Here is a 20,664-nt window from a genome sequence, read left to right as displayed (position 1 = left end):
CAGATCCATGGTAACAAGTCCTTTTATTTTTCCAGTATGTCCTGCAGACCCAATCTGCTGCTAAGGTATTCCTCATTAGTTTTAATGGCTAAAGAGTATTTGACATATTATTTCCCTAGGGATTTTTTATGTAAAGAAAGAAAATCAATTTTCAGCCATGAATACATATTTATTTGAAAACAAATTAACAAGAATAGTGGCAGCATTAAGACAGCTGACTTCTGGTCCTCAAAGAGAGACAGAAAACCATGTGTCCATCAAAATTAGCAGCAGAACTCTAAAAACTACCAAATGAGATTGAGCCCGATCGGTTAAACGATATCAAATGGCCGACCCTAGAGTCAGATATGGAGCAACACTAAACAGATTGAGGGGTTGTACATTTCTGTAGTATACTGCTTTTGCTTGAATGTTAAAGCATTAGACCCAGAATCAATGTGGAGAGGAAATAACTACGGTGTCAGCCCATGAAGGCACAGTAATTTCAAAATCTAAATCCTTGTTTGAAAGTTCAGTTCTGCAAATGCCCCACATGTGGGTCAACACAATACATAAATAGAGTTGCTTTTATAACTTACATTTAGATGACTTATTTAAAGCTTCACTGCATGTAATATCTGTTTAACCAAAAAACATGGAAGCGATAAAATTCTACTAGTATTTTTTTCATTTTATTTTTAAAATTTTTATTAATTACACTTTTTTATTCACTTTGTATCTCCCCTGTAGCTCCCTCCTCCCCTCCCAATCCCTTCCTCCCCCTTCTCCTTGCATGCCCCTCCCCAAGTCCACTGATAGGGGAGGTCTTCCTCTCCTTCCTTCTGATCGTAGTCTGTTAGGTCTCATCAGGAGTGGCTGCACTGTCTTCCTCTGTGGCCTGGTAAGGTTGCTCACCCCCTCAGGGTGAGGGGATCAAAGAGCAGGCCAATCAGTTCCTGTCAGAGACAGTCCCTGTTCCCATTACTATGGAACCCACTTGGTATACTAGTATTTAAACAAACAAACTAAATCTATTGGTGCTGTTTTATCCAAAAGGAAAACAAATACTGCTGTGTTCTCAGTCATTTAGTAAAGAAAACATGAGGCCATCTCTGATTTGGATGACTTTAAAAAAAGACTGATTAGGAGAGTGCCTTCTTATTCAGCCCAAGAGCACCTGCTGATGGATGGCAATGCCCACTGGGCCCTCCCACAGCCACCATCAAACAAGAAAATGCCCCAGGGCCAGGCATGTCTGTAATCCCAGCACTCAGGGAGGCAGAGACAGCCATATCCCTGTCAATTAAGAACAGCCTGGTCTACAAATAGAGTCCAGGATAGCCAAGGCTACATAGAGAAACCCTGTCTTGAAAAAAGACAAAACAAGAAAAAGCCTCAGTCAGTGACCTACCTGCAAGATAATCTGATAGGGACATTTCCTCAACTGAAATCTCTCTTTTTAGCTGAGTGTAGTAGTTTGTATCAAGTTGACAAAAAGTTACCCAATAAAATTTCCTATTACATATATTGGAGAAGAAACTGAACTCTAGAGGATCTGCTTCATGGGCATATAGCAGTAAGCAGTAGTAACTGAAAATAGCATTATATTTTTAAGAGATTGATTTCTGCAGGATGTTTATACATCAGTTATTAGAACATAAGACCAAAGAACAATCCTTATAAAGATAAAATCAGTAGATGTTGATGAGCCCATTTGCACTTTCTCTGTCTAACAGACCATGAGTTGTACTAATACTGGTTTTGTCATGACGGCTAGTGTGTGAACTACAGTCTACATTTTTGTCCCACCCCCTCACAAAATGTATCAGTTCTATCAACAAACATCACACACAAAATGAGGGTTTTTTTTATGATTTACATTTTAGAGTATTTACTAAAAATTTCCCTGTACAGTTACTAAGTTCAACCAAAGAACATGAAGGTGGTAAAATTTTACTAGTATTTAAAAAAGACCTACGGGAGTGTTTTATAAAAGAGTAAGATATACATACATACATACATATATAATTGTGTATATGTATGTATGTATATGTTACTCTTTTATATATAATTGTGTGTATGTATGTATGTATGTATGTACTGTAACTTTCTCAGACTTCATACTGAGTATAGCAACAGAAACAGGAGGCAATCACTGACTTAATAAACAGATGACTTTATTAAGAGAAGACAAGATAGGTATTTACCTCAAACTATCCACAAAAACAGAGTACACAGACTTACTCATACAATACTTTGGTTTAAAAATTATTTATAACACCAATGTTAAACCTGATGGTCAGGTGTGAAATACAAACCACGAAAACACAAGCTTGCATAGATGAACTGATGTAGGTGTATGAGAGGTGTTGAGGGAAGGCTTGAGCACTGGACAGTGTCTTAATGATGTTAACCTGTCAGCCTCCCAAGACACATGAAAGTAACCAGCACCATATTTCTCATCTTCCTCAACAAGACCATGGACAGGAGCAACCTGGGCTGTAGGAGATGACCCGAAACACTGTTTCCGGCAGCTAACCGGGATGGGTGCATCCCTGCCCACCAGCACCATCACCAGTCACCTTAAGGCATTCACACAGTGGACCCTCACAGTTTTACTCAATCTCTAGATAGGCATGTGGTTTGAGGTGGTCTCTCCTCGGACAAGAGACAATATTCTATTGAGGTTCTGTTCAGCTCCATGAAATATGTATTTCACAGATCCCTTCCTGGGGTGCATGGGTGCATGTGTGTATGTGTGTGTGTGGGGGGGGGGGTGCTTGACAAATTGACCAGCACTTGGGATTCCATCTCATCTATTTTTATAAGCATAACTATATCACTGCACCTAAAGGGTTCTTATCAAATGAAGTGTGTGACTCCTGAATAGCTTAACTAAAGAAATTATCTTTCCAAATTATAAGACAAATGACAGTATCACCTCAAATCTCCTGAGAAACTTGATTTATGTAACAAACTCTTATATTTTCAAATCCAGCACTTTTCAAATGTTTCACAGGGATAGATTGTTCTCAGCAAACAACCAGGATTAGAGACTTGTCATTTTGGAATGTCACTTTTACATGCCATTTCCTGATTTTACTTTCTAATATTTCATGAAATAAACATCTAGATGTTCATTAAAAGACACATGAAAAATACAGCTATCTTTGAAAAAGGACACCTGACTTTCAGATTACAGCAAGGGCTATCACCTGTGGGAATTTAGAGAAAAGTCATTCATAAGAATAAAATTTCCAATACCCAAATCTCTTAACAAATGTTTAGCTGAGTCAATTTCAGCAATTACAATCTGAATTCAGTGTAGCAGAATATATTCAAAATATGTAACTCATGACTATATCCTCTCAATGCCTACTCCACTGTTTGCAATCTTTGCTGATTTGTTAACTCAACCCTTTTAATTTTTTTTCTCTTCTTCCTATTTGAACCTCACCAGTAATAAGCAGAGCTTGCTGATTTGTTAACTCAAAACACTTGATTTTTTTTCTCTTTTTCGTATTTAAAAAAAAAAAAGAGCAGAACAATAGTTACATAATTCTGCCCTGATCTAAAATGCTGACATCAGCATACCATGAAAAGCAAGTTAAAAAGAGAAAAACACTTTACATTTTACTTAAACACACAAAAGCACATTAAGTCTACGATGAACACGTTAGTAGCAGTGCTTGGACTCATATGGGGAAAAAAGCGGCTTACAGTGGCAAACACTTATATGAACCAGCGTGATTACCTGCATGACTGTGTTCATCTAAACACAGCCTGGAAAAGCTGTTCTTCTCTCTTCTCTACCATGCCCAAATGTTTCCTGCTTAATGCTCTTTTAAAAATAATAAACTACAGCACTCTTCCCATCACCATTTCAAGTAAATATCTCCACTTCTTTTCTTTTGGTTTTCTCCTATATTTGTTAATAGTAAATAATCATTTCTATACACAAAGGTAATTGTTAAAATTCTTAGAAATCATTTGAGTACTGTCACTGAATCCTAGAAGCCTTAGAATGTCTTCTGCAGCCACCATTAAATAAAAAGAGAACAGAACAGGAAGCTCTCGACTTCTGAAAGCTATCACTGTGTGTGAATATTCCAGCCAGGGAATTCTCCTCCTATCCATGAAACAGAGAAAACACAACTGTTAAAAGTACAAATCACTGGAGCACAGTGGGAGAAGTTCAAAGCTCCAGATGATGATGTCTGAGGTTCTTCTATGAATTTTATGCCAATGAAGAGTTGACAAGAGTTCATAATGGCCTTTGCTGCACTCAATTTAAGGCAAACTCATCTTCATAAACACTGCTGACATAAAGTGCAGGGCTTGTCAGAGAAGTGACTATTACTAAGGTTATCCTTGCTTATTCTTGCCTTCTTGGAGACTTTACAACTAAATTTGAACATTTCTGATGACTTACATAGCACAAGCAACAGCAGCTGTTGATTCTTCCCTTTAACTACCTTATATGTCATCATGATTAAAACCAACTAAATAAAAAAGCTCCCAGTATGTATTTGGATAATACTGCTCAATGTAGCATTAACAGGACACTCCATAGTAGGCCACTCTCTGCCTGTATTGCACTATCACAGGGAAGGAATAAATATGCATCCTGTCACCAGTCAGATACACAGATATGGCTCAAAAGCACACAGGCACCAACAGGGAGAGAGATGGGGTGACTCTCTAGCATCACTTCTGCCTGTGAGACAGGAAGAGAGAATGATGACCCCAGAGTCACTTCTCTGCTATAAGCAGCATATCACAGACACCGTGCATACTTGGAAAAACTTTTTTTTTTCTGAAAGATCAGATTTTGAAGTTTTTAGGGATTGTTTTTAAAAAGCCTGCCACAAGAACATGGCACATCATCCACAGTGAAATCACGGTGAACAATGTTTCCTTTCAGTGTCAGTGCTCCTTCCACAAACACTTCCCTTCCCAAGTGGAAGAAGCCATTTACTGTAAGCTCTATTCTATCCCAGTCCTTTGAGTTATTTGTACATGGGCTTCATCCCTTCATTAAGCTGATGATCTCGGCCAATCAGACATTATCTTTTAAAAGTACCAAAGAATAACATCTTCATAGCTCCCAAAGAGAGTTTTATACAAAGGCATTACTCATTAAAGATCAAGGCTGTAAAATGTTAACCACTTATGTGGTAAACAGAATGCACCATATTACAGTAGTTTTTGTGGTTTTTTCCCCCCAATTTGGCACAAACAGATTTAGAGAACTATGACAGTATTAAAGAGTTAAATGAAACACAAGCTACATATTTGAGAATGGTTACATAGGTCCATGTGACCAAGGCCAAGATGAAAGACTTTCCCTGTGTGCATATCTATGCATATCTCTCTTCTTAATTTAGATGTTTCGTAAAGACCAGAAATCTACAGTTTGATTGTTGTTGTTTTGGTTTTGAGCTCATTACTACATTGCAATTTTTCATAAAATAACTTGACCCATAGTATTTCAATGGCATGCAAAGTCACTTCCAAAACTTTTCAATATTCTTTGAGAACAAAGAAGCAATTTTTCCATTCTCCCAACAAATCAATTATGACTAATGGTAGCTTGAATACTGTTAATTAACTTTCTTTCAAGTTAGCATATTTAATCTGATGTATATCTAGCCTCTTTTCTAAGCAATAGTTAAAAAATTTTAGGACAGGAAGGGAGAAAACAACAGGTAGTCTCATTCAGTAATACTGCTGGTAACAGGTGATGGTGTGCAGAGAAAGCACATTTACATCCAAAGAGTTCTCAGGGCTACAAGAATCCAGCTGTATATTGACGGCAAAACATAATACATTATTATGTATGTAATAACTAAACTGTATGTTAATTATTACAGAAGGAACAAAACAATGCTTTCATTTTATAAAAAATGAATAATTAAAAAGCAGAAAACACAGTGAAGAGTGGCAGTTCATTAAGAGCTGTTAGGTGCTTCTATCATCTCAAAGATATACTATTTAAGAGATAGTAAAAATTTGAGCACATTAAGAGAGTATAATTATGAACATTTTCTATCTTCTTATTCATAAGTAAATAATTACTGATACTCTTAAAAACTTTCACTTTATAAAAAATAAAATAAAACAAACAAAATATTTTAAAATTCTACTTTAAAAAAACATAAAAAGTAAACCATTTTCCAATCCTGTTGTTGAGTTGGCTATCCAGTGGACAGCACCACCTTTGGCCATCTCCCACAACAGTTAAGACTCCAGCATTCTGGTTAAGTCGCTTGGTAGTTTTAAAACTAAAACATGTCTATTTTACAATAATAAATATGATTAAATGAAGTCCGTGAAAAGCAAAAGAAATGCAGTTTTTAAAGTAAAATCGATCATTTCATGAGATAGAAAAATAAATGTTTATAAAACAAAAATATGGCAAAAGATGCTGCCTGCTTTCCTAATTATCAAATAAAATGCACCTATATATATATATATATATATATATTTTTTTTTTTTAAAGTTACCATTTCAAAATACGTTTAAAAAACATGAAGCAAAATCACAGGGCAGATAAAGAAAAATACAGCAATACAGTAAGTCAATGAGACTAAGCTCCCACACTGAAACCATTCTGTAGAGTTAAGGCTAGGCTCTTCACCTTGTCTCCTTCTCTGAAGGAGGCCATCCCTTATGTATCTCATAGCAGACACCAGGCCTGTAATTCCCCTCTCCTCCACTTCCCCAACCGACCGTGCTGCTTCATTTGTGTCTTTCCAGATTACTGTTTGCCCACAGCTTCACTCTTAGACACGTATCACTTACATTTCTGTCATATGTAATACGTTAACATTATGAAACAAAAGATTATTCTCAAAATCAGAGATCAACATCTGTTGGGAACAGTTTCCAGAATCCCCCACCCACCACCACATGGTTAAGAGAGTTGGGAAAGACAAGGCAAATGGAAGGCAGGCAGTCTGTACCTTGTTTCTCTCTCAGCAACCTACTTTTCTTTCATAAGCAAACAGCACATTGAAATAACAGCAAAAAAAAAAAAATCAGAATCATACAGTGAAAAGTACAGTGAAGAGAACAGCAAGTCAAGCTGGGGAAATGTCACTAGATGAACCTTGGCTGCCACTTATAGTAAGTAAGTGGTATGGGCAAATACATATTTCCATAAATTAGCACCTAGATAAAAACTGAAGTTTTGAAGAGGAGTTTAAAGGTCTTGCAGAAAGGACTACAATGACCATCAAATGACTCACTTCATCAAATTCAACTTTTTGTTGAATTAGTTTAATTATTACAGGTGCACAAAACATCACTGTGAGGTTGCCAACAAAACCTGCTATATCCTGGGAACAAGAGGCTTGATCTACACTGCAAGTAACACTGATGGCATCAACTCTCAGGAAAATTATTCTATTTCCTTTTGTTCCATAATTAAATGACAAAATCCGGTTATGAAAGGCTATTTTTTTCTTTAATATTCAGCTAATTCTTCATGGACCTGAGTGAAGGTATCAGACAATTAAGGTTTTTCAAATAAATATTAGCACTTGCTGCATTGTCTAGGGCCTTCAGAAAAACTCAATGCTGAGGAAACAGCAGTACAGTGCTAAAGAATGAGGGTTATATAGCCATCCAGAGCCTCTACCAATACATATATTCAGAATAACAGACTTCCACTGTTCTTTGTATTTCTCCCTACATTTTATTGTTGTGATTTTACTTTTTCTGAAGAGGATAAAATGAAAGGCAGTATCCTTCAAAATATCATAGTAATAAACAGCAAAGTGGCTATTTCATATACTTTCCTATACTTCATTGCATCCAAATGTTATGCTATATTTGATAATGAATCTCTGTAGACTTCTAATTGCTAAATAAAGTCTAGTCCCTAGTTGCCAATATCCTATAATTAGCAAGTACTGTTTCACGGAGTTCTTATTATATCCCAGGAAATATATTCAGAGAAGAGGTGGCCAATATTCAGAAGCTAAATTTTCTTACACTGCCCAAGTGACCAAAATAACCAAAACATTTGAAATGAAGTGAAGTTTTTTATAGTTAAGAAAACACTTGAAAGTAACTCCCAGGAATGGCACACAGAAGGAGAACAGCCAACGCGGAATGCATTTTGTATCATTCAGTAATATGTGCTACAACAAGTCCATTTTCAAGGCAGATTCCTCTTCTCGTTTGTTTTTGTTTTACTGCTTATTATGGAAACCTGGGGAAAGGAGAAAAAAGAAAAACAATTAAAATACAGGTAATGGGAACTTGAGTCAGAAAAGAGAATATAAAGCTAACTGTCTTTGCAGTTTTAATTTTTGTCACAGATTTTTCTTCCTTTCTTTCGATGGTGCAAAAATGAGAAATAAATACTTGACAGTCAAAACGTAAACTCCAATATGGAGCTGTACATCTTTTGAATGGCTTTCTAACTCTATACTATTTCACTCAGATGTATATACCTTGGATCTGGTTAATTTTGCTGTGTAATGGTTTTTCATTTGCAAGTTCTTTATACTAAAATTTTAATGAATTAAAAAAAGATGAAAATTTTTAAATTCACTGTCTCCTGCTCAAGATTTATCTTCATTTCTATGCACTCCAAGTGGTTCCTCCTTGTATCTTTAAAAACCTCTTGCTTATAAAATACTCATGTACAAAATCAACTTGTCATTTTAGTATGTTGCAGAAAATGTACGTTGAAGACTGACAACCTTGTCCTCAAATGATACACACTCAGCTTGAGAAGAAGCAAACCCATAAGCAACTTCTAGCTACATCAGAGATGTTAAAAATCAGTAAAAGAAAAGGAATGCTAAAAATATTACCTAAGAAATCTTCCAAGATGTTCAACCCAATATTAAGATGCAACGTTTGCAACTTGTTCTGCAGTCATGCTTCATTTACTCCCCGCACCTCTCATCTGTGAGGTGCTATGGGGTATGTACGTGTACACACTGTAAATCTAATTCCTAGCTTCTGGGATGGCTGTACACCGTGCGACATGCTTGAAGCAAAACTTCTCTAGGATTGGAAACTTTTCTTTGAAACATATGCATAGAGAATTAGAAACTAATTCTCACTCCTAATCACTATGAATGACAGAATCGCAGCCGAGGTACCCATATTCTGCAAAGTCTACATCTGAAATGCTCCCCAAAAAATCTGAAACCGAGGAAAGTGTTGGTCCTGAAAAACTTGAGCCTCCAGATTTCAGCAGTTTAAACTGTACAGATAAAGCAGTCCAATCTAAGCAGGGGCTGCAATTCCCTCCTAAAATGTGATGAAAGAGCAATAGCTTCTCTTTGGAGAAAAGTGCAAATATGTAGAAAACCTAGCATTAAGTTTAAAGTCACTTACTTTTGGCTTTCCTGTGTTTTTATAACTGCATGGGAAGGACAGCTTATTTTTCACACTCCCATAATGAGAAGACAGTATTTCATTTCCTGTTATAACACAAGGCTTATAAGGAAGATCTCAGCTTGCTCATACTCCTTACCTTTGTGTGAGGACTCTGACTTTGAGAAATGGCGTGTGGCACTATGCTGGTTTGTAAAGTGGATGGGATCCAGATCCTCAGGGTCCATCACTGTCGGTGGCGGTGGCCTGCAGGGAGACAGAATTTCAAGAATCGAAAATGTTTACTGCAGTTCTAGCTCTTGCTGAGAAACACTGCAACAGCTTTTTTGTAGAATGAGTGCCACAGTGCTTCAGAATTCTCAGTTTAGTTCCTGACCATCTACATGTCCTTGAATAAGTTCTTTTATCTTACTGTTCTTGATGCCTATAACTCTCCAAACATTTTCCCCAATAGCCAATATGTGTAGGCACTGTGTTATAGCCTGTCATGACTTTACTTCATCTTGCCAGAATTTAACCAAGAAAAAAAAAAGAAATGAATAAATTAATAAAGCTAAATAAAAAAGAAAACAAGAAGTCAGAGAGGGCAGAGGCCACCAAGAATGGAAGAACTTTCATGAACAATGGCTAAGTAGCCTCTTTATCCACTAGGTGGCAGAGTCCATCATAAAACATGAGCAGAGTGCAGGGAATCTTAGGAAAGAAATGGGAAACAGTAAGATCTGGGGAGGACAGGAACTCCACAAGCAGAGCAACAGAACCAAAAAATCTGAGCACAGGGGTCTTTCCTGAGACTGCTATTCCAACCAAGAACTATGCATGGAGATAACCTAAGACCCCTGCACAGATGTAGCCCATGGCAGTTCAGTATCCAAGTGGGTTCCATTGTAATAGGAACAGGGACTGTCTCTGACATGAACTGATTGGCCTGCTCTTTAATTTCCTCCCCCTGAGAGGGAAACAGCATTACCAGGCCACAGAAGAAGACAATATTATATATTTAATATATAATAGCCTTATCTGGCTCCACATTGTAATATGAAGTGTTTATCAGCAGGAAGAATAGTGCCTGGACATGTGACATGTGTGTCTTAAGATTTTCAAATGAAAGCAGTGAAGTCAGAAGCTGTGCTCTGAGCAGTAGTCCCAAACCAAACACAACACAGTATGAGAACTAGGGGCCTGCTAGAATGATTGTTTACCCTTGTAGCTCCACATTCAAATGTCATTCGGAAATACACTTTCAATTTTATGTTTTCATATTTTTTCATGCTACACACATAAAAACACTTTAAGCACAACAAGTATGGCAATACTTTTACCCCAGATTACATGCCTACAAATATTAACTCTTTGCTTGTTTTCTCAATGTTGACTGACATTCTAACACTTCAGAGAGTTAACATAAGACTTGCTAGGAAGAGGGTGGGAGGATATGGACCTAAACCTGGAGAAGAGGAAAAGAGCGGCTGCAATTACGATGCAAAGTAAATAAATAAGTAAATAAGTAAATAAATAAATAAATAAATAAATAAATAAATTTAATGAAAAAATACAAAGAAGGAAAAAAAAGAGACTTGTTAGGAAAAACTGATACAAAACAAGTGACTTTAGAAATTAGTTTCATAAGGTGGCTAAAGATGAGAGGCAAGTCCAAGACAAGGATATGTTTATTGTTGTAGCCAAGAGTTCTCTTTACCTTCTCATAAATCTTACCAGGGACCCAAATCTGAAGACAAAAGTATTGGACATCCATGCAGGGACAAGAAATTCACTCTAAGATACACTCAGTTCTCCCACTATGTCGCTCTGTTCAGTTGTTTTCAAATATTATATATTTTATTTTTAATTGAAAAAGAATTGTATCACCTTTACCTTCTCTTTCATTCCTTCAGCCCCTGGCATGGCCCTCCCTACTCTCAAGTTGATAGTCATTTTTCTTTGATTATGTTTATTACATACATATGTAACATGTTTGTGCATGCACAAATACACATACACACACACATAAACTACAACATGCTGAGTTCTTTGTGTTTTGTTTATATATGGTTTCAAGTGAGTACTCTGCATTGGACAACCAACAATGAGGCTCATTCTTGGCCTAGGCTAATTCTTCTTTTACCAGCAGTCAATAGTTGCCTACAGTTCTTTGTTTATGGGTGGAACCTAGTAAAATTTCCCCCTTCCACATTAACATAGCCATTGATGTTGCCATTGGTCAGATCCTGTTTATGCAGCCACTTTCAGAAGAGACAGCTTCACAGCTGATTTCCTTGGACTGTATGGAAACACAGCTAGACTTACTGCTTCCTACACAATTATGTCGCAATGGAGATCACTGTTTCAAATGTAGGGATATCTATGGTTAAGGATGGGAAAACTTACTAATCAACAGTTTATTCTGTAGTTTTGTATTACAACTACCTGCTTCCTACTCTTCTCACAAATTATATATATATTTATTTTTTTCTTCTTTATGTTTATAGTTCATTCACTTTGCCTACCACCTGTAGCCCTTTCCCTAATTCCCTCCCTATCCCACCTTTCATCCCTCATCTCCTCCCATACCAGTCTCCAAGTCCACTGACAGGGTAGGTCCTCCTCCCCTTCCATCTGACTCTAGCCTATCAGGTCTCATCAGGACTGTCTGCATTGTCTTCCTCTGTGGGCTGGTATTGCTGCTTCCGCCTTCAGGGGGAAGTGATCAAAGAGCAAGCCACTGAGTTCATATCAGAGACAGTCCCTGTTACCCTTTCTAGGGTACCCACTAGGAGACTGAGCTGCTATGGGCTACATGTGAGCAGGGGTTCTAGGTTATATCCATGAATAGTACATGGTTGGAGTATCAGTCTCAGAAAAGACCCCTGGACCCAGATATTTCGGTTCTATTGCTCTCCTTGTGGAGCTCCTGTCCTCTCCAGGTCTTACTATCTCTCCCTTCCTTCATAAGATTACCTGTACTCTGCCCAAAGTTTGGTTATGAGCCTCAGCATCTGCTTTGATACTCCGCTGGGTAGAGTCTTTCATAGGCCCTCCTTGGTAGGCTCCTTTGTCCTGTTCCCATTTTCTCCCTCTTCTGATTTCCATCCTGTTTGCCTTTCTGAGTGAGAATTGTTCATATTACCCAAGGTCCTCCTTCTTAATTAGCTTCTTTTCCTGTAGAGATTTTAGTATGTTTATCCTATATTCTATGGCTAATATCCACTTATAAGTGAGTATATATCATGTGTGTCTTTCTGCTTCTGGGATACCTCACTGAGGATGATCTTTTCTAGATCCTACCATTTGCCTACAAATGTCATGATTTCTGTGTTTATAATTGCTGAGTAGTATTCCACTGTGTAAATGTACCACAATTTCTGTATCCATTCCTCAGTTGTGGAAGATCTGGGGTTTTTTCCAGGTTCTTACTATTACAACTATTTTTAATTAGTAAGATTGCTAAATGTTCTTGAGAGTTCACTTCAAAAATCACCTGGTTGCCTGCACCTCTGCCAGGCTAAGCAGCACCTTAAAGCTCCTCATTCCGAGTGTTTTCACCCATGCTCACTTAACAAAAACATCACAGTGATCTGGATAATTGCATAGTAGACTATCAACTTCTTAACAGGGAAGAAGTATTTGTTCTTAGAAATGATGCTTATCCCTCTTTTCTCCTTCTTCTGACATCCAGACTCTTTGCCTTTCTGGATAGGAATTGAGCATTTTAGCAAGAGTCCTCCCTCTTGATTAGCTTCTTTAGGTGTACAGATTTTAGTAGGTTTATCCTATATTATATGTTACATGAGTGAGTATACACCGTGTGCATCTTTTTGCTTCTGGGATAGCTCACTCAGGATCTTTTCCAGATCCCACCATTTACCTGCAAATTTCATGATTTCCTTGTTTTTTATTGCTGAGTAATATTCCATTGTGTAGATATACCACAATTTGTGCATCCATTCCTCCACTGAGGGGCATCTGGGCAGTTTCCAGCTTCTGGCTATTACAAATAAGGCTGCTACAAACATGGTTGAGCAAATGTCCTTATTTTGTACTTGAGCTTCTTTTGGATATATGCCTAGGAGTGGTATAGCTGGATCTTGAGGAAGCACTATTCCTAGCTGTCTGAGAAAGCACCAGATTGCTTTTCAGAGTAGTTGTAAAAGTTTACATTCCCACCAGCAGTGGAGGAGGGTTCCCCTTTCTCCACAACCTCTCCAGCATGTGTTGTCACTTGAGTTTTTGATCTTAGCCATTCTGATGGGTGTAAGGTAAAATCTCAGGGTCGTTTTGATTTGCATTTCCCTGATGGCTAATGAGGTTGAGCATTTCTTTAAGTGTTTCTCTGGAACAAGTCAGGAGCCTGATAAAGAGGACCTCTGAAAAGCTCTGCCCTGCAGACTATCAATGTAGATGCTGAGACTTATGGGCAACCTTTGGGCAGAGTGCAGGGAATCTTAGGCACAAAGTGGGAAAGAGTAAGATCTGGAGAGGACAGGAACACCACAAGGAGAGCAACAGAACCAAAAAATCTGAGCACAGGGGTCTTTCCTGGGATTGATACTTCAACGAAGGACTATGCATGGAGATAACCTAAGACCCCTGCACAGATGTAGCCCATGGCAGTTCAGTCTCCAAGTGGGTTCCATTGTAATAGGAACAGGGACTGTCTCTGACATGAACTGATTGGCCTGCTCTTTAATTACCTCCCCGAGGGGGGAAGCAGCATTACCAGGCCACAGAAGAGGACAATGCAGCCACTCCTGATGAGACCTAATTGACTAGGATCAAAAGGAAGGAAAAGAAGTCCTCCCCTATCAGTGGACTTGGGGAGAGGCATGCATGCAGAGGGTGGAGAAAGGTAGGGATTGGGATGGGAGGAGGGAGAGAACCACAGGGGGGAATACAAAGTGAATAAAGTGTAATTAATAAAGAAAAAAAATAAAACAAAATGATGCTTATCTTAGCTCTAATTATTAGGATGATCAAGTGAAGATAAATGAAATTGCTATTCATATGAACATGACAGAAAGTGAAAGAAACTTGTCAAAGTTTTAGACTTTTCTAAAATACAAACTAAAATAGCAACTGACATTTACAGTATAAGACCATGGAGTTGAAACTGTTTTGTTTTGATTTCCTAGACAAGTTTTCTTCCCCAGAGGCTTGGAACACAGCTCCCCCAGCCTCAGCCTCACTGGGCTGTAAGTGCACACAGGCATGGTCCCTTTGAAGTTTCTGACTTAACAATTAATCCACACTACTGGATGATTTTTATAGCTCATAAGCAAGATAAAAATAAACTTGGAATAAAATAAGTCATTGGAACTTTGACAGTGAATATTCTAAGCTCTACATGAGTTGGGTTTGGGTTTTTTTGTTTATTTGTTTTATTGTCTTCTTTATTTGTGATGGTGCCACTGCTAAGGTGAAGTATTTCACAGAATGACTGTGGAAACTCATGTTCTGCCATCCTTTATGCTAACTCTATGCAAATAGTTACCCAACCTTTGCATCATGATTCAATGTGAAAGAGGAAACAGACTTTAGGCAACAAGTACACATGCACAAATCTGTTAAGTATGGAAGGGTTTAAACTATCAAATAGTGTTTTATAACATCCTTCTTCTCATAGACACAACTGTTCGCAGATAATACTTAGACCAAATGACCCTTTGAGCATAAAGATGACACACCGTTCTGTCTGAGCCACACTCCTAACAGGCTCTTTAAAAGAACACTGGACTGTTCCCTTTCAATCTGACCAGATTCAGAGGACCTGCCGATAGTCTGCCCCCCCAGAGTGCTCTTTTCTCTTCTGTCAAATATACTAGTATTCAAGAGAGCCAGAGGACTTGAGGCTGAAGAAAAACACCCTACAAATGATCTGAACTCATCTGACTAAATAAAAACCAGGTCTTTACCTTCCAGGAACCGGCTGTCTCTTCCTTTGCTAGGGTACTATAGGAATGTGCATAATTATATATGCTTAGCAAAAGCTAAAGAGCAACAGATTTAATACACATTATGCTACTACTGTCCTCAAACCAATACAAACCCAGTATTGAAAGGTACTTATCTTTTGAAATCATGTAAGCTTAAACTTATATTTTAAAATTATCTATCTATCTATCTATCTATCTATCTATCTATCTATCTATCTATCTGTTGTTCATACATGTATTCAGACTTGTACTGGTGCATGTGTGCTTGATGGTAATGTGGGATGTCTTCCTCAATAGCTTTCTGCTTTCTTTATTGAGACAGTGTCTCACTGAACCCAGGGCCTGTCACTGTTAGCTGGTCTAGCTAAGCAGCTTGCACTGAGGATGCCATCCTTGCCTCCCAAGTGCGAGGATTACAAGTATCAAGCAAGCATGTCCAATTTTGCATTACGTTGGGGATCAGAGCTCTAGCTCATGCCTGTGAGGCAGGCCATCTCCAAAGACCGCAATTTTAATATCAGTTACAGTTTAAAACCATGGCTTACTAATTTAGAGCTTTTGAAATATTACATTTAGTGTATTTTCTTTCTTTCCTCTTTGGTCTTTCCTTTCGACCTGGCTTCTTGTATCCTGGCCTGTACAGCCAAGTGGACGTGGCTTTCTGATCTTCTCACACTCACCTACTGCTGGAATCAACACACATGCAGCACCATGCCCAGTGTACAGAGTGCTGGGATCAAACCCAGAGCTTCTCTCATGCCAGGTAACACTTCTACAAACTGAGCTATCCCTCCAGCCCCTATTTGTTCACTTAAACTAATTTTAAGGGACATATAAAAACGTAAAAGTACAACACATTTACAAGGTTCAAAGACTCAAATCTGATTAAACATGCCTACCTTCTCCCTCTTTTATCATTTCTTTTTATTGTATTTTAATTTTGTGTACATGAGTGTTTTGTCTCATGTACGTCTGTGAAAAACATGTGCAGTACCTCTGGAGGCCAACAGGGCCCCTGAGACTGGAGTTACACATGGTTAAGCTGCCATGTGGGTGCTGGGGAATCAAACCTCAGTGCTCTGAGCTGCCAATGTTCTTTACTGCTGAGTCACTGTTTCAGCCCCATCATTTCTTTTTTAAAAGGTGTATTTCTTTTTATCTATGTGTATGAGTATTTGCCTACAAGTGTGTATGTAGTGATTATTGTATATTTTTTTTTGTTTCTTAAAAAAACACAGAAATGTTTAAAAATATGGTGTTGTTTTAGTCCCAGGTGTTGCTTCACAATAGGTGACTATGATTTGTCTCGTGCTCTTGCAGGGGTGTTATTTTGCCAGCTGCAGATAGTTTCTGTGAGTGTGTGACCGTTGGAATTCTGGAAACTTTTCAGAAGGTATATATATGCTAAGGGTCCAAAAGGAGGTGTGGCTATTGTTGGCTGGTTGGTGGTTAGATGCTGTTGGTTGCAGTTCATCAAGTAGTCGTGCACAAAGAAATGAGAAGAAGAAACTAGATATCCTGATGGCGAAGATCAAACTTGCCCCAAGGAACTGGATGACCCTAATCAGTAGGAAGTAGTCTAAAGATTAACTTTACCCCCTTTCCCTTCTATAATTTTTATCTCCAATCTAGTGTTAGGGAGTTAATGAGGGTAGAAAAGGGTGGAAGAGGAAAAAGGAAGCCACAGTGTAGCAAAATGCTGGCCACAATGTATGTGCTCCACTTCCATACTAGATGCCCATAGAGGACAGAAAAGGGCATCAGGTCCCCTGGACATGATAGGTGGTAGTGAGACACCGTGTAGGTGATGGGGAACTGAAGTCAGATCATCTGTGAGCCATCTCTCTAGCCCCTGTCCATTCTTTATAGTGAAAGCTTTCAATATACTTTCATCTAGGAGGGTGATGACTATTATTTATAGTCTTCCTTCTGCTAAATACCAAAGCTTCCTGCTCCTGTTTAACTATAAGTTTCCATGGATTGAACGTCCTCTGTTCTTCTCCCTATTTTCTCCACACTATGCTTCTGTATCTAAAGTTTCTCCTCATATCTTAATCAAACATTTAAAAAGTCAGTATAAACTAATAAAGAAAAATGAACTGCTTCTCCAGACTTAACTGTTGACTAGTAAAGGTTAAAAAAAAAAAAAAAAAGGCAGTTTCTCAGCGTTGGGACTGTGTGAGTTAGGAAGAACATTGAGCACAGTCAACTGAGCACAGTGATACTGAAGCTTCAACAAGGCAATTAACTGCACAACCACACAGACATTCACACACAATAGACACAAAACATTTTACATAGGAAGCTATGTTCTCAGCCCCAACAAAAGTTTAAAATCTGAGAGTTTAATTAAAAATTGGTTACTCTCATGTCTCTCTACCTGGAAAAACAAACTCCTTAGGCCAAAAAGCACTCATAACAACAACAAAAGAGTCTCTCTATATGAGTGAGTATATACCGTGTGCATCCCTCTGCTTCTGGGATAGCTCACTCAGGATGATCTTTTCCAGATCCCACCATTTACCTGCAAATTTCATCATTTCCTTGTTTTTTATTGCTGAGTAATATTCCATTGTGTAGATATACCACAATTTGTGCACTCCTCCACTGAGGGGCATCTGGGTTGTTTCTAGCTTCTGGCTATTAAAAATAAGGCTGCTACAAACATGGTTGAGCAAATGTCCTTATACTCACTCATATAGACATATAATATAGGATAAACCTAATAAAATCTGTACACCTAAAGAAACTAATCAAGAGGGAGGACTCTTGCTAAAATGCTCAATTCCTATCCAGAAAGGCAAAGAGGCTAGACATCAGAAGAAGGAGAAAAGAGGGAACAAGTCAGGAGCCTGACACAGAGGACCTCTGAAAAGCTCTGCCCTGCAGACTATCAATGTAGATGCTGAGACTTATGGGCAACCTTTGGGCAGAGTGCAGGGAATCTTAGGCACAAAGTGGGAAAGAGTAAGATCTGGAGAGGACAGGAACACCACAAGGAGAGCAACAGAACCAAAAAATCTGAGCACAGGGGTCTTTCCTGGGATTGATACTTCAACGAAGGACTATGCATGGAGATAACCTAAGACCCCTGCACAGATGTAGCCCATGGCAGTTCAGTATCCAAGTGGGTTCCATTGTAATAGGAACAGGGACTGTCTCTGACATGAACTGATTAGCCTGCTCTTTAATTACTCTCCCTGAGGGGGAAGCAGTATTACCAGGCCACAGAAGAGGACAAGGCAGCCACTCCTGATGAGACCTAATTGACTAGGATCAGAAGGAAGGAAAAGAAGTCCTCCCCTATCAGTGGACTTGGGGAGGGGCATGCATGCAGAGGGTGGAGAAAGGTAGGGATTGGGATGGGAGGAGGGAGGGAACCACGGGGGGGTACAAAGTGAGTAAAGTGTAATTAATAAAGAAAAAAAAAGAAAAAAAGAAAAAAAAACAATATTTGAAAGCAATAAACATAAAAAGAGTCTCTCCATTGTATTATCCCAGTACCTATTATAAACGCTCCTTACAGGAGTTACACAATCCAACGTAGGATTTGGAATAAGGTTTGAGAATAACCGTGCGACACTCAAAACAACTTCACAATTTGCAGATTTTTGAAGGACAGTCTTCTCAGACAACTGAATTATCCTTCTAAACCCAAAGCTAACTTCCTCATTCCCCTTTTCAAGTGTCATCTTACCGTGATGGCCTGTCAATCTTGGAACGCTGTGTGTCATCACTCTCTTTAGACTTTGAATGTGCTGACCGTGCTTTTGACTGTGGATAGAAAAACAAAACACCAAACAAAAGGAAAGATGGTTAGAAAAAATCTATACCTCAACAAGATTTCCTTTAGAAATCTCTGGCTACATTTAGCCGAATAACAGAAAGTATTTATATAGCTGTTCAAGTCAAAACTTGATAGATACAATGGACTTGTGCAATCTGCCTGGGTAATCACATGAGTGGGCACACATGGCATATGTATGTACTGGCATGCACATATACACACAACTGCACAGACACACACAAACCTACTCCCACACAAACAGCCCTGCACACAGACACATACAAATACACACAGAGACATGCATGCACACATGCATGTACACATATCCTCAGGAAGTCACAAATGTATGCACCCAAATGTGAATGAACACAGACACGCACGCACATGGGCACGCCTGGGCGCACACACACACACCCTGTGATCCTCACAGACATGAGCAGCCACAGTCAGTATCAAAGGAGCTGCACTGCTGATCTGATCTAGCAGACACTCTGGATATGAGCTCTTATGCTCGTTGTGTATCTGACTTAGTGTAAAGGTTTTCAGACATCTGAAGCACATTTCAAGTCAATTTTTCTAAGAAAGTATCTATAAAAGTAGCAGTTACAGAATGTAACTGCAAAATGTAAGATACTTGCCTGCAAGGTGGCAATTGTGCTAACTTAAAATTCATAAAAAGTAAAATTGTTTTTTTCTTTGTTAAAGAATCTGAGCTTCCCTGCTTCTTTTATGTAACAGAAACATTTGGGGATGCTTTACTAAAATGAAATACCTTAGGACATGTACTGAACTTCTAAAGATGGGTGGGCTAAAGAGACATACTAACATGCAAATAATACTTCCCTTTATTTTAAGACTGAATCTTAGTAACTAAGAAAAGAGAAAGGATTAAGCGACATTATCAGTACAGTTTCAAGATATTTTGCTGCACAATAATTACTGAAACTATGAAGCAGGACCAGAGATGAAGAAGAGGAATATGGAGAGAACAGTGCAGAGATTAGGTGTACCATGAGCACATATTCTAGGCTGCAAGGTCCCAAGCTAGTACAAACTCTGCTTCCCAAAGCCTTACTTCATGGATTCTCCTTTTTCTGTGTGCTGTTCTCCACTACTTGGCTTTGTATCTGTTATCTGTCTGTCATCTTTCTTTCTAGTGACCCTCCTGCCTCTGCCTCTTCAGCACATCAGACACCAACACAACTGGCAATCCCTGTCAAGTAAAGATTTCTTGGTGTTTACACACTGGTATAAATGGACCCTTGCACACAAATATTGATAGTCAAATTTAACTTGAAACCAGTGTACACAACAATTAGATTAATTCATAATAGAATGATGACATGCAACTGCTTCTGATTAATGGGGGAAAGATAACAGTTCCAGGTCCTGCTAACATGTTCTTGTAATGAGACATAAGCAATAGGTGCTAGGGATACGCATTTACTTGTCAGTCCTCTATGAACTATGAAAAACCAAAAGAAAGCTGTGTGTATGGGAAGAAGGACTACGCAGGGAAAGCACACTGGGAAAACAGAGGAAATGCAGGTAACTAGGACAGGTTTGAAAGCAGGTGAAAATACTGCATTGTTTTGCAATGTGAGTATA

General features: G+C 38.5%; 1 protein-coding gene across 2 annotated transcripts in view; it reads right to left on the bottom strand.

The window, feature by feature from the left end:
* Positions 1–2,135: 2,135 nt before the first annotated feature.
* Ccdc50 (coiled-coil domain containing 50) overlaps positions 2,136–20,664 on the bottom strand; it is a 76,500-nt gene continuing 57,971 nt past the window's right edge. For both annotated transcript variants that reach the window (XM_060370160.1, XM_060370161.1), the window contains 3 exons: positions 18,967–19,043; positions 9,479–9,585; positions 2,136–8,197 (listed from right to left, as the gene is read on the bottom strand). In XM_060370160.1, coding sequence (XP_060226143.1) covers positions 8,178–8,197; positions 9,479–9,585; positions 18,967–19,043 — 204 coding nt within the window. In that variant the 3' untranslated portion in view covers positions 2,136–8,177. The remainder of the gene's footprint in view (positions 8,198–9,478; positions 9,586–18,966; positions 19,044–20,664) is intronic.

This window comes from Meriones unguiculatus, chromosome 17 (assembly GCF_030254825.1).
Source record: "Meriones unguiculatus strain TT.TT164.6M chromosome 17, Bangor_MerUng_6.1, whole genome shotgun sequence".
Lineage (NCBI taxonomy): Eukaryota > Metazoa > Chordata > Mammalia > Rodentia > Muridae > Meriones > Meriones unguiculatus.
The sequence above is the reverse complement of the archived record's forward strand: the minus strand, read 5'-3'. Positions and strand labels throughout refer to the sequence as shown.